General features: G+C 38.3%; 1 protein-coding gene and 1 long non-coding RNA gene across 6 annotated transcripts in view; one reads left to right on the top strand and one right to left on the bottom strand.

The window, feature by feature from the left end:
- Positions 1-6,690, top strand: part of pcbp3 (poly(rC) binding protein 3) — a 43,240-nt gene extending 36,550 nt beyond the window's left edge. For 2 of the 5 annotated variants that reach the window (XM_079464371.1, XM_079464368.1), the window contains 4 exons: positions 1,340-1,418; positions 2,371-2,423; positions 3,269-3,438; positions 3,740-6,690. In XM_079464371.1, coding sequence (XP_079320497.1) covers positions 1,340-1,418; positions 2,371-2,423; positions 3,269-3,438; positions 3,740-3,794 — 357 coding nt within the window. In that variant the 3' untranslated portion in view covers positions 3,795-6,690. The remainder of the gene's footprint in view (positions 1-1,339; positions 1,419-2,370; positions 2,424-3,268; positions 3,439-3,739) is intronic. The other 3 variants (XM_079464370.1, XM_079464369.1, XM_079464372.1) reach the window with 2 other exon arrangements.
- Positions 6,691-11,937: 5,247 nt separating this feature from the next.
- Positions 11,938-12,921, bottom strand: LOC306898201. Its single transcript, XR_013787089.1, has 4 exons — positions 12,728-12,921; positions 12,491-12,644; positions 12,275-12,351; positions 11,938-12,149 (listed from the first exon to the last, which is right to left on the bottom strand). It is a non-coding gene; the product is annotated as an uncharacterized lncRNA (long non-coding RNA).
- Between the last annotated feature and the right edge of the window lie 1,186 nt (positions 12,922-14,107).

The following is a 14,107-nucleotide window of genomic DNA, read 5'->3' as shown; positions in this document are numbered from 1 at the left end:
GTGGTGCTAGTGGAAAAAACGACACAACTAATTGAAATGAAACGTCTGTATTTTTAGGACTTTGAGAACCACTGACCTGATCATAATGGGAACACCATTACAATCCTGATGGCCCTTTGATCGAGATAGCGACGCCTTCATCATCGATAATCTAAATGAATATCTATCAGAGTGAAAGAGAGATGGCGTGCGTCAGTTCTTTTCATTTAACATAGGCAGTGATTGATGCTTTCAGACGCTTGGGTTGATGACGCAATAACTCAAGTCGAGGTTGGATGTCCCTTTCAGCTCTCTTTAAACCAGATTTAGAGGCTTCCAAGGCTTTTAATAATGGAGGTTGGGATGGACGAGGAACGGCTCGCGGTTCCCCTGTCCTCTCAAGGTTGCCAAAGCGCTTATATGTTCATGTTTCACATGGATAACATTTTACGTGTGGCTCAGGCGTGTTGTAGGATTACGCTTGGTGATAATCTCGCTTTCGAATCCGTTCAGCCCCTTCCACAGGCACATAATATTCACCAGCGAAACTCTTGAAACCAAGCCAGTGTAGTATTTAAATGACGCTCACAATAAATTAAATCCAGTTGACCCTACAATAAGCTCCGCCCCTTTAGATGTTAGGTTTTTATTGTAATTTAACATTGTAAAGCATTTAAAGCTGCTTTTTTTACAACGACTAAAACATTGTGAAGTTTGTTTGTTAAAAAAAACGAAGAATCAAGACGAATGTTTTATAAACTCAAAGGAAAAGCTTTATTTAAAGGGACAGTTCACCCAAAAATAGAAGGTCTGTCATCATTTATTCACCCTAATGTTGCTTGAAACCTGTATATGAGTCTTTCTTCTGTGGAACACAAAAGAAGATATTTTGAAGGTATGTTCATAGAAGAAAGAAAGTCATACAGGTTTAAAATGACATGATGGTGAATGACATTTTTGAGGTGTTTGCATTTCATTGGTGTGTAATGATAACATCATTAAAACCTTCCTTAATGTCTCTACACATTTTAAGCATGGTACTATATATTCTGTATTTATTATCACATGATCTAAATGAATAAATAAATAAGGTAGAAGGTTGGTTCGGTTTTTACGGTGGGGCTTATTGAAGGGTCAATAAGAAAGTTTATTTATCAAACACATATGAGGTTAAGCCACCAAGTCAGGCCAAGTCCTACTAAAGTTTCTATCTCTTGAGCATTCTACTGCTCTTCCACCACAGTGTGTCATGGCTTCTTATCCTCAATGTTTCTTTGTTCTACTTTAGTTTCTTGATTTCTTGGTGTGACCTGTCTTATAACAATAAACTCTTAGCTCTACTGTCCCTCCGAACCCTCAGCAGTTGACCAAGCTCCACCAGTTGGCTATGCAGCAAACCCCCTTTACCCCCCTCGGACAGACCACCCCTGCTTTCCCTGGTACGTACCCACGAGCCCTTTTCGAGCTTCCTTCTCTTTGTACCTGTAGAGACGCTCTCTTTGTCTTTCTCTCTCTTTTTCCTTCTCGTTCCATGTCAAGCATCATGACATGCCCGTGGTGGTCGCTATTGCCCTTGTGGCATTTTTAGTTTACATTTTTGCTTATTTGTTTTGTGTTTTATTTGCTTAAAAGTTGCAACCTCCTATTGCTTCATTTATTTTTATTTATTATTTTGTTAACTTAAGGTGTCCTTAAAAATGAAAGTCTAAATACAGTTCGATGTTATAGTGAGAAAACAACGAATCGTTTTTGCAAACCTTGGGGCTCACGCAGTTACTGTACATAATCCTTACTTATGGGACGCTGTCAAGTGCAAGAGACTGATGGTGTAGATTTTTGTACTTGAAATGAATAACAAATCACTTAAACTGTGTTCTTTGCTGCCCTTCAGAACCTACAAGAGAAGCATATCAGTGTTTGGATTTTACAGACCACGAGACATTAATAATGGATTCATCTTGATACACTCGGAACTATACAAATCCCATGCCTGTGTGCCTTGCTATTCACTATATATATATATAAATATATATTTAATATATATATTCAATAAATATTTGTGTCAAACCAAGGACACTGGATAGTTGCCTTACCAGATGACAAGATGCTAGAGATATTTATGGTAGTTTGGGTTCCATTAAAACTCTCTAGAGACTAAACTGCCATCTATGCAGGTTGTTTTATGTTGGGTTTTGTTAATCTAATGCTAGATGGTCTAGACTAGATATTGTTATATTAAAAACTAAGCTATTGAAATAAGTCAACGAAAGAACCTGGTTTAAACTAGCACACCAGAAACAAAAAACTGGTCTTTTATAGAAGGGGAGTGTTTGTACATTATGTTGTTTTTCCTAGGCTGTGTCTCGACCTTCCCTCTGCTCTCTGATTCAGGTCTGGATGCCAGTCCCCCGGCCAGTACTCATGAACTCACCATTCCCAATGATGTGAGTATAAACATGAGTGATGGTCCTATAGACCACTTTGCAAGATGTAAACACTTTTTGTATAATTTCATCTTAAAGATATTTCTTTAACAAAATGTTAAAGAGCTGAAACATGTTCTTCTGGACCAGCATTGAACCAGCGTTGTTTACGTCATGCAAAGAGGTCTATAGGATTTAAATGGACAGAGTTGATCCCAGACACGTTCACAAGTATTGTATTGACTGCGATTTATTTGTTTAAACAATTTTAAACATCAAGACCCTTATTTGGTGTCCTAGTTAAGTCAACTAACTTGAGTCACTCAAATTTCGTATTTGTTTTCAACCCTCGCACGCTTTGAGGTACAGTGGACAGCTACAAAATAAAAAATAGGATCTTCCTTTGCATTCTGTGAGAGACATAAAAACGCATTCTGATTGAGGTTGTTATAAATTCATGCATGAATGTTGTTTAATTATTTTAGCATCGCAATGCTAATTCAATTGCACCGTTTTTCACAGGATCTCTATTTGCATGTCTTTGATTTGTCAAGTATACTTACCATACTAATATAGGTGCTCACAAAGTTCTCTACGTCGATGTTCCACGAAGAACCATTCAGTCAAAGGTTCTTTATAGGAAACCATCTCTTTCTTACCTTTTTATAATCTGAAGAATTTTTTTCACTTTTTGGTGAAAGGTTCTTCGGGTGTTAAATGTTCTTTATGGAACCGTTAAGGTGGTTCTTGGCATCATGAAGCACCTTTGTATTATTTTTATATAACTGCACTTTTGTGAATACTACCAAAATAATCATACCTTCTTCAATCATTGACATAAATAAACCTTTGCTCTTTCTTCCCAGCTAATAGGCTGCATTATCGGGCGCCAGGGAACCAAAATCAACGAGATCCGTCAGATGTCTGGAGCGCAGATCAAAATCGCTAATGCCATGGAAGGGTCATCAGAGCGCCAGATCACCATTACAGGAACCCCTGCCAACATCAGCCTTGCCCAGTACCTAATCAACGCAAGGTAGACACATTCTTTACACTACAAGCATAAAGACATTACAGTATTTGAAATGCATCTTTAAGATCAGAAAGAGGAATTGCCGTCCCAGATACCTGTAGATCGCCAACCTCGCTCCGACGATATCATTGTTGCCACTTCCAGAGATTCCAAGATTTTGGGTTTGCTATTTCAAACAAAACACACTTATAAAATGTAATTCGTTTAGGACGAAACCATCTGCCAAATGCTTCAATGTAAATGTAATATAAGTGGCCAGGGCGACACTAATGCATATATTGCTTTCCCACGGTTCTGATGGCAGGTTCAGAGATGTGGCAGCCATGTGGACTGACCCCTCATCAATGACAACATCTTGAAGCCCCAAAGCAGCTGATTCCCAATAAAGCTTACATACAGTATTCCCTTAGAACTTACCAGTGATCCCACTAAACCCCATGGTCTCAACTTCATCAGTAGCTACACTCATGTTCTTTAGGCAGATGACTGAAAATATAAACCCAATGAAACACAGGAAAACTGTAGTGTGAATTGTTCATGTTATGCAGTGTTTTAGTGTAGTGTTTTAGCATGCTGAATGCTCGGATCGTGTTGTATATTTATTTACTCTTCTGTCCAGATTAGTTAAGTACTGTTGATGAATCTTGAAGTTTATCGGAAAATAAACAAAAAAGTGCATCCAGTTGCTCTTTAGCAATGCTGTTGGCAAGAAGCTAGTGATGTGATGCAAGTTTGTGAGGATGCTGTTACGTTGAGGGAAGATTATTTTACATATGAATTTCTTTGATTTCACTTCTACTAAATATACAGAAATACGTCACAGTTACTCAGAGATTTATTGAACGTGGAGAGCAACAGCTATCGGAATAAGCTATCGTTCCAGTACAGAATGCTTTCTGAATTATTTTGTTATCTATTTTTTCTATCTTTTCCTTTCCCCTTTTCCCTCCTCCCCTAACTGTTCTAGGCTGACGTCTGAGGTCACTGGAATGGGCACTCTCTAATTTCTACCCATGATCCTTCACTGCATCACATGACCCTTGAGCCAATGGCATTGCACCTAGTTTCTTTTCTCTCTGAATTAAGCTGTCATGTATTTTCAAGTCATTTTAACTCGTTTATATTGTATAACGTGCACATATTTAAGATGTCACTCCTACTGGACCTCTGTTGTGATCCTGACGATCCTTATTTATAACTTACTTCCTGTTTTTTTAAAGTACAGTTCCTTTTTTTTGGTTCTCTAGTACCTCATGTCACTGACTTGTGTCCTGTTTTGTCATCGCTTTCACTGTGAATTCATCTTTTGCGATCTTTATGTTATGGTGTGCACTGATGGTACAGCTAAGTTTTTTGTCCATTGAAGTCGCATTAAATGTCGTATTTTTAAAGCAATAGCCCTGTGCTTTATTCTGAAACACAGAGCTTTGCTTACAAGGTACCTCGTAACAGTGCATCTCATACAAATAGATGGCATTGAAATCCGTATGCCCGTATATCTTTGCATCCGTCAATGTGGCATGTGGAGTAACCCTGAATCCATTATTGGCCTCTCGTATTCACTTTCAATACACAGGCTGCAAAAACCGAGATTCAAGGATTCGCGCTCAGAGCTTTACTGCATGCTCACAATCTGAGTTAACAGTGGTTGAATAAAGTGCATTACAGATGAATTGTTTATGTAATATTTTTATATGCAACGTGTTAAAAACATAGATGCTTTGTTTCTTTGGCAGTGAATACAGATTAGCCGATAATGGAAACCATCCCAACGCACTGGCGCTTCATAACAGCGTTTTCCATATTGCTTTTCCAAGCTCTGCATGCGTCAAGCCAGAGTAAAGGTTGTTCTCCATTGACAGCTTCTGAAACATGCACACGCAGTCTAAACACTTGCCGAGTGTGTTTTTCTGCACACAGAACGCTTTACTATTGTCTGTAGTTTATCGCATCATTGATGGGCTCTGGAATGTTTTGGCCGGATTGGAGTGCGATGGCATGTTTTGCTGTGCTTAGAAAGCAATGCGAACATCTTAAAAGATGCATAGTTAATTTTCCCTTTTACATTTCCATCTATTGGCACCTTTAGATAAAATTCCTAACGTTTTGGTTATGATTGTGTTACTGTATTGTTTTTAATAATGAGGTGAGGGATTTCTGTAGCATTACACTGGCCAATAATGCCGGGGCTACCTGTGTGTCTAAAAATAGCCATTATAATATTTTTCTTTATGAATTTATTCACCCACTATCAACATTGCCAATTTTTCTAGTTTGATTAAGCTCTGGATGTTTTTGCATACCAAGCAGTGCACGTGTTTAGTTTTCCCTTTGCCCAAATCTGAACTTTCTCCACTGTCGACAATCAATATGTATTTCATCCTCCACATTTACATCAAGTAAATGCGGTACTGAGGTTAAACGTTGAATGTAACGGCTTCAACATGTGATTCAACAAACGGACTAATCTTTTTTTTTCTCAATGCATCGCACGGTTTTACATGAGAATGTGTAATGATGCATTACGAGAACTACTTCATTTTCCGGTCTCATAACATACAATTCGCTTTGAGATAACCAGGTAAAATTGCATGTATTTGCAAAGCTATACTGAAGCTCTAAAGAAATATTCTAGATTTATATATTTGGTTTTGTATTTGTTTACACTACAGCCAAATCAAAGATGCACCCAAGCGTTCATCTACAGTCCACAGCCAGGCCTCATTATAATATAGATCAATTTATACGGTTTGATTTATCATCATCTAAAGTTTGAGCACAGAATTTTTGTAATGTTGGAATTCAACGTACAAAATGAAGTATACACAACATGATGTCATGTTAGTGCTTTAAATGACTCATTTATAGGGAATTATTCAACACGTTCTGTTGGTGTTTTAGATTACGTTCCTTTTCATATTTAGCATATGTTTTGCACTGCTTTGAATTGTAACATTCGTGTCAGTGTCTTAGGCTCGGTTAAAGATTAAGTTTGATTGTATGTTTCCACAAGGCCATGTCTTGTGATAACTGTACGGAATGTTTTGTTTAATGTTATCTTTAGTCCATAATGTGGTGTGTTTAGATCACTGTACAGAGGTATAATATGTAACAGCATGCTTAACTGTGACATTTCTTAGTAGCGAAATGCTTTACCAAGGGAGGCTCTTGTTATTTTTCATTGCTATTATTATTATTACTCAGTACTGTTTTTTCGTTCTTCACAAATGCAATAAAACAAAAGCTTGTGTGGGACTGCAGTGATATGTTGAAACGGTAAACTGTTTGGTAGAGAATTTCAAACTGCTTCTATGTTCCATCTTTGCCTGACCTCATGATGTTGCTCTCATCCGAATCATGTGTTTGATTTGCACTCATAACTTTACACAAATTCACACCATATACACTGAAAACCATTACAATACGATCATTTTGTTGGTCATGCAGATTTTTTTTGTACTAGAGCAGCAAAAAAAAAAAAAGAAAAAAAGCCCTCGGTCTGTCTGTGCTTCTGTAAATGATTCTGTTTAAAAATGTAATGAAGAGTGATTCTTTTATGTTGGACAATTTGCTGCTTGCAGTTCTATATTAGATTTAAATGACTGCTGAGGTTAGGTTAACTTTGAAATGTTTTGTAAAAAGATAAGAATAAAGTTTGTTTTTCCCTTGAATTCTTTGCGCTGTTTATGTTTATATGATTGTTTTTTGATGAAGAACATTTTTATCGATTTTATTTTCTTGCGATATTACTTAGTCATTCTCCTGGGATGTTATTTACTACCCATCCTCATTCATTTCTTCTTAAAGCTGAGCTTCAGTGTGTACCCAGAGTAAACATTTATCATAAATTTGAATAAAGAGCAAAGATTCAGTTTCCCCCCTACTGTATATCACAACATGCTGTTGGTCCGGTCTGTACCACTAGAGGGCGCAGAATGTTGAAATTAGCTTGATGAGACTCGACCTATGTATGATCTTCTCTGAAACACCTTTTGGTGGAATCAGATGTTCTCCAAAATTAAATAACGCAGCAAAGTCACGATCAATTATTTATAAATGTGTGTATATCCTGGGGATACATTACGTGTCATTATCACAAGCAAGCACCGTACAACTGCAGTCAAAAGTAAGTGTCAGGCCAGGTGCATTGTTCCTTCTGTGTGACCTACAGTAAATCAAAGTCAAAAGCAGCCAGTGGCTAAAGGCCTTGTTGCCACCACTGCGAGTCCATAAAGCTAGATTCAAGGTTACCTGAACCGTGCCATGAGCAACATGCACAACTCATCCGGGAACCACAGACAACATTCTGCTATTTAACATCCTATAAAAGTGTATCATATACTTTTGCCGCACAAGGTGCTCAAAGTCCTCGTCTTAAAATGAGAAATGTCAGCGTGGCTAATTGCTGGCTGCTCCGACTGGCTTCTCTGAAACGCCAGGGGAAGGCTGCTGGAACAGCCTCACACCACCGCCGTGCTTCAAATGAGTACGTCAATTCAGGGGGGAGGTCACCCCTACCCAGCTTCTGTCATTGGCCTCAGTTCATTTCCAGCCAGAAATAAACGGAAATTAAAACAGCTCCCCAGGTCCCTGAATGCGTTTGACCGTATATGTTACCATGTGGAAGCAAAATACAAGGTAGGAGTCCAGATGATTAACAATCCAGAACTCTCGTGTTTGTTCTGTTATCCCTGCGGTGGAAGTTGCCTTTCCTGAATGAATGGACCATTGTTATTGGATTCTTGTACAGTCTGCAGCAAAACTCAACATCCAGAGATGGAGGCAAAAGGGGTGTGTGTGTGTCTGTGACTAATGAGCATTTATATAAATCAGACAAAATGAATGTTTGTAGACCTAAAGTCTTTGAATATTGAAGGTGGGAATAATTCAATGTAATTTAGTTCAACCCCGAATAAATATTCCTCAAAAGTGTATTGTACCAAAGCAGTATGAACACAAAAAGAGACTTTCTGAAGAATCTAAAATAAAAACATAAATGATCATACGACTCTCATCTTTTATTACAAGTCAATTAAAAAGACATATGATACCTTTGTAAGAAACTGACAAAAATGTAGGTCATTGTTTACCCTTCAAGTCTCAGAAGAGATGGAATGTCACGTTTGCTCACGATACCTGAGAACCAATGTCATCCCAATGTCATCTTGATGCCATTTCTGAATCTGAACTCAATCACGAATGAGATTTGTGACTCTGGTGGAGAGGAAGATTATAGGTGAATAATGTATGGGCTACAAAGGTGCCAATTTAAAGTTTGACAGTTCTGCTTATGATGAAGCGTTGTGTGCTGTGTAAGCTGTGTAAAGTGTGAGTCGCTCCATGTTTGAATGCTACGACAATTCCACCGTAATGCGTTATGCTCATGAGACCCTTATCCTTTCCTTAATCTTGTTTTTCTAAACTGCAATTGGTTTCATGTACAGCTGCGGGCATTTCTTTACATTGAGCTTGAACATGTGGTATGATAAAAGCATCTTTGATGATGAATTTTTCTCATACATGCACGTATTTTATCCTCAGTCTTTGAATTAAAACTCTCCTCCAGGGAACCGACTCCATCCTAAATATACGTCAAGCCAGTAATGTGTGTGAGTGTTCCCATTTGTACAGTACAAGCAGCCCTGTTTGAAGTCCCATAGAACACAGCTACTAGAGGCAAAAACGGAACAACGGCATGAATAAATAAACCATTATGCACGTGAGATTTCATGACATTCATTCTGGATTTGTATGTATGTGCCGCGAATCTCTAGCAGAGTGTTGTGCTTGTTGGACGGTCAGTGTTTCATGTCAATCAAAAACACTTCATTTCCTTTTGCCGGCACCTTTTGAATGACTCAAAAGGTTGACTTTAAAGTTGAGTAAAGCAGGGCACGGAAACTAATTAGGTGTTTTTATCATCAATTATTCACAAGGACAGGACATTTAAAGTGTATTTAAAAGATAAGAGGCAGATCGAGTGCTGGCGTGTTATCTTGTGAGTGAAAAGGATGAGAAGATCCTTGAAAAGATATGAAGGGATAAAATGAAAATTCTGTCATCATTCGCTCACCCTCTTGTCATTTCAAACCAGTATGACTTAAATTCTTCTGCAAATGTTGGTATCCGAACGAAAGGGGTAACCATTGACTTTTCACATTGGTTTTGTGTCCGTACAATAGAACTCAATGGGTGAAGCGATTGTTCTGTTACCAACATTTCTTCAAAATATCTTCTTTTGTAAAGTCAGGTTCGAAATGACAAAAGGGTGAATAAATGATGACAGATATAAATATGCATTAAATATGTGCTTAAATGTTGTATTAAAGTCTCGAATCACCCGACTGCAAATAACAACCATAACTTACGTCTGAGAATTGCATTGTTATCAGTCCCATGCTTGGCTTAACACATAGCACACGACACAATTTCCCTCTTCCACACTCCAGTAGCCCTCATTATCCTCCAAACACTTGTCCTTACATTCTTTTACATGGTTCACCTACATCACTGCCACATTGTGGAGGCTTTACACAGGCCGGGTTTTTAACCTCCGAAACGCTGCTGTATTCTCTCTTCTGTCTTCTGACAAATGGAGGTGACACTATGGGACTTGGTTTGGTGACAGTGACCCGCACATGCTGACTGTACCTTCATGGGGAGCTAATTGTGATAAATCCAGACAGTTAAAAGCGAGTTTGGATCAGGATCCAACCCATCAGAGAAGATGGATTTGCTTTGTCGTAACATTGACAAGCTTGAGGTAGTGCTGTGGTTACATAGAATTTACCTTTGGCATCTGCAAAGTGTAATTTGTCTATTAAACACACTTGGGCGCAGGGAATTCATTCAGGTGAAGGTGTATTGAAAGAAAAAGTAGGCCGTCTTCACCAACAATTAGGTGTAATTTGCCCATGGCTAATGACCGTATGGTGCTTACTCTAGGTCTCTTCAGACCCCCGAAAGCAGTACAGGGCAGAGCATTCTTTGCTCGGGTTGGGTGGGATGATCCAGTTTTCTGTACCTAAGTTAAGAGCTGATGCTGAACTTGCTAAATATGGGCTTGATTTGAATATTGCAAATAAACGACGCACGTTGCAAGGAACAAAGGATTCATTTACATTTAATGGGTACGAAATTATTTATTGCTTTGGCTATATTTGTGATACACACTCGTGCCAATAAAGCTTGTGTACATTTTAGATTGTACCACATTATGCATCCATGAACAAAAGAGAGATTGAACAATCCACGATTTCTCAGTTGTTTCCTATGGGCAGAAAACTTTAGAAAACTCTAAATAAAGATTTTCATTTTTAAGAGATCACACTATATTTTCAACTCTGGTCAGATTTGCCATGATAACAAAGTCCATAAAAAGTCAAAGATTTTATTATGAACTCAAAAATGTCTCATCAACCAAAAGACTAAATTATTTCAGCTATTTTATCCACATTTATTATATAGCACTATACTGTTGTTTCTCATTTTTGTCTCTTTTTCTCCTGAGGAATGTTAGGAAAAACATCTAAGACAAAGTTGTCACTTCAAAAAAACACAACTCAGAATTCCATGATTTATAAATAAACTTTTAGCAAGAATATTTACCTTTGGGCAGCAATACAACATAGTGATTTAGCACATCAAAACTAAAGCAGGACCTTAAACGTTGAAGGAACCTGATAACTGCTTTATCTGAGACCTCAAGGGTCTCCCGTCTGGATGTATTAGGCGCTTTACTTTGGGATGGCATTACCTGTCACATCTTTATCGTTTCATGTGCACTTGGGCAGAGTTGAACATAAATAATGTATAACACTAACCATCAGCTGAGCAAAAAGGTCAAAGAGACCTTCCCTATAAACACCTCCACACCTCATCATTACCCCAACATAGACTGCTCTCTTCACACAAAAAACAAATGGTGCTATATAGCACTAAAAGTGGTTCTTTGGCTCGTAATCATAGGGGAACCATTTTTAGTGCTATATAGCACCTATTTTAAATGGTGCTATATGGCACCTTTATCAAATGGTGCTATGTAGAACCATTAAAGGTGCCATATAGCACTTTATGCTTAATGGTGCTCAACAGAACCAACAATGGTTCTCTGGATCATAATCATAGGAGAACTTCTATATGGCACCTACTTATAAAGAAGCGTTATAGCATTTCTCAAAAGGTGCTAGGTAGAACCATAACAGGTGTCGTATATTGTTTTAATTTATCTAGTAGGGCTCATTTTAATGCCAGATACTACCATAGACAAGTTGAAATGCTTTAATAAATGACACTTATTAAAAAACATTTTTTAATCGTATCAAAACACCATAACACCATAGATTTAAAAACCTTTAAAGCATTTATGCATTTAAGCAGCAAATAAAATATATGCTTAAATAAAGGGAATAAACAGAGGCAATACAAAATTAGATTAGATTCAACTTTATTGTCATTACACATATACAAGTACAGTGTAACAAAATGTAGTTTAGGTCTAACCAGAAGTGCAATTAGCAGGTGCAGGATATACAGTTAGAATAAATACAGGATACAATTTATTTCTTACCACTGAGCTACAGGAAACTTGCCTCTGGAACCACTTCTGTCCAGCAAACGGTTTGCGAGTTATCGCTGATGATGTAAAAAACCTACTTTTGCGAACTAGTCCTTGGTTTTTCGACCGATCGGAACCAAACCAATGCAGATGACTTCTGTGGAGTGTGAATGTAAATAACTAACTAAGTTTACTACTTGTGTAAATGTTCCATTTCAGTGTTTTCAATGTAAAAAATGTGCAATAAGTTCTTCAAACTGTAATCAAATGTTCATGGCTTACCTCAACCTCAAACAGCAACCCTGGGTCCTCCTTGAACAGTGCAGGTAAGAGCAAAATAGCTGCTTCCAACAGTAGGCCTTTAAATACAATAACCTCATTAGGTTGACATAACATGGTGGATGCTTTCACCAAATACTTGTTTAGTTTTTTAAACATTCATTACTGTGCAGACAGAAACATGCAGGGAGACTATCTAAGCAGTGCAGATTGAATTACCTTTTTTAGTCTGCCATTTACACAGTCCTCAATTTTGCGCCTGAATCTCTTTTTCAGGGGACTCTTCAAGGACTCGAGGTGCCATTACAGACAGCTGCGCAAGAAGTCGTTGGTCCACATCAACAGATGTGTGGTCTCTCAAAGTCCAAAGTAGCTTCCGATTAAGTAAAAAAGACGCGTATTAAAATATAGCCATAACTCAATTAAAGGAGCCAATTAATATACCACTGTACTTACTATTTTGGCCAGTCTAAAACACGTGAACTCACAGAGAGCCTCCTCTGTGCTGTGGTTGGACATAAAATTTCTTTGGTAGCATTTAATCAGTGCCAACTTTTCTTTTCTGAGCTCTATATTTGGTCGAAGCTTCTCAGTTTCCACCTTCATTGCTCACAGATGTTCCTTGATGCTTCGTTCATCTTCTCCGGCATCTACCTATTAAGGGAAGTTAAATTGTCATAAATGAGGGTTGTCAATAAAATGTAACAAATAAGTGTCATAAAGTGATAATATAAATATAAACATAATAAAGTGATCAATGACATTATAACCTGTTCCAGTCAACTATGCCATGTTATGTTTAAATAAGGCACAATACTAAACTCACCGGCCACTTTATTATGTACACCTGTCCAACTGCTCGTAAACGCACATTTCTAATCAGCCAATCACATGGCAGCAACTTAATGCATTTAGGCATGTAGACATGGTTAAGACGATCTGCTGCAGTTCAAACCGAGCGTCAGAATCAGGCAGAAAGGTGATTTAAGTGACTTTGAACGTGGCATGGTTGTTGGTGCCAGACGGGCTGGTCTGAGTATTTCAGAAACTGCTGATCTACTGGGATTTTCACACACAACCATCTCTAGGGTTTACAGAGAAGGGTCCGAAAAAGAGAAAATATCCAGTGAGCGTCAGTTCTGTGGGAGAAAATGCCTTGTTGATTCCAGAGGTCAGAGGAGAATGGCCAGACTGGTTCGAGCTGATAGAAATGCAACAGTAACTGAAATAACCACTCGTTACAACAAAGGTATGCAGAAGAGCATCTCTGAATGCACAACACGTCGAATCTTGAGGCGGATGGGCTACAGCAGCAGAAGACCACACCGGGTGCCACTCCTGACAGCTAAGAACAGGAAACGGAGGCTACAATTCGCACAGGCTCACCAATATTGGACAATAGAAGATTGGAAAAACGTTGCCTGGTCTGATGAGTCTCGATTTCTGCTGTGACATTTGGATGGTAGGGTCAGAATTTGGCGTCAACGTCATGAAAGCATGGATCCATCCTGACTTGTATCAACGGTTCAGGCTGGTGGTGGTGTAATGATGTGGGGGATATTTTCTTGGCACACTTTGGGATTTTATGAGTCCGAAAAACATGGATACGTAAAGAACTTACTCTTTTGTACCTTTTTAGGCAGCCACTGTGTCCACATACAACAAAGAAATGTGGCTCACTTTCATGGAAATACTGCAGGTGTCTGAGGTATTTGTTGTAAGTGAATGTTCTTACATGGCAGTTAGGGCACTGGTACATCAATTGCAGAATACTTGAACCTTACCCAAAAAAGTTTCACAGAATTCCCCCAATTCGATATCTTTTAGCCGCTGGCA

This window comes from Barbatula barbatula (genome assembly GCF_947034865.1).
Source record: "Barbatula barbatula genome assembly, chromosome: 9".
Lineage (NCBI taxonomy): Eukaryota > Metazoa > Chordata > Actinopteri > Cypriniformes > Nemacheilidae > Barbatula > Barbatula barbatula.
This window is presented reverse-complemented; position numbering and strand designations above follow the sequence as displayed.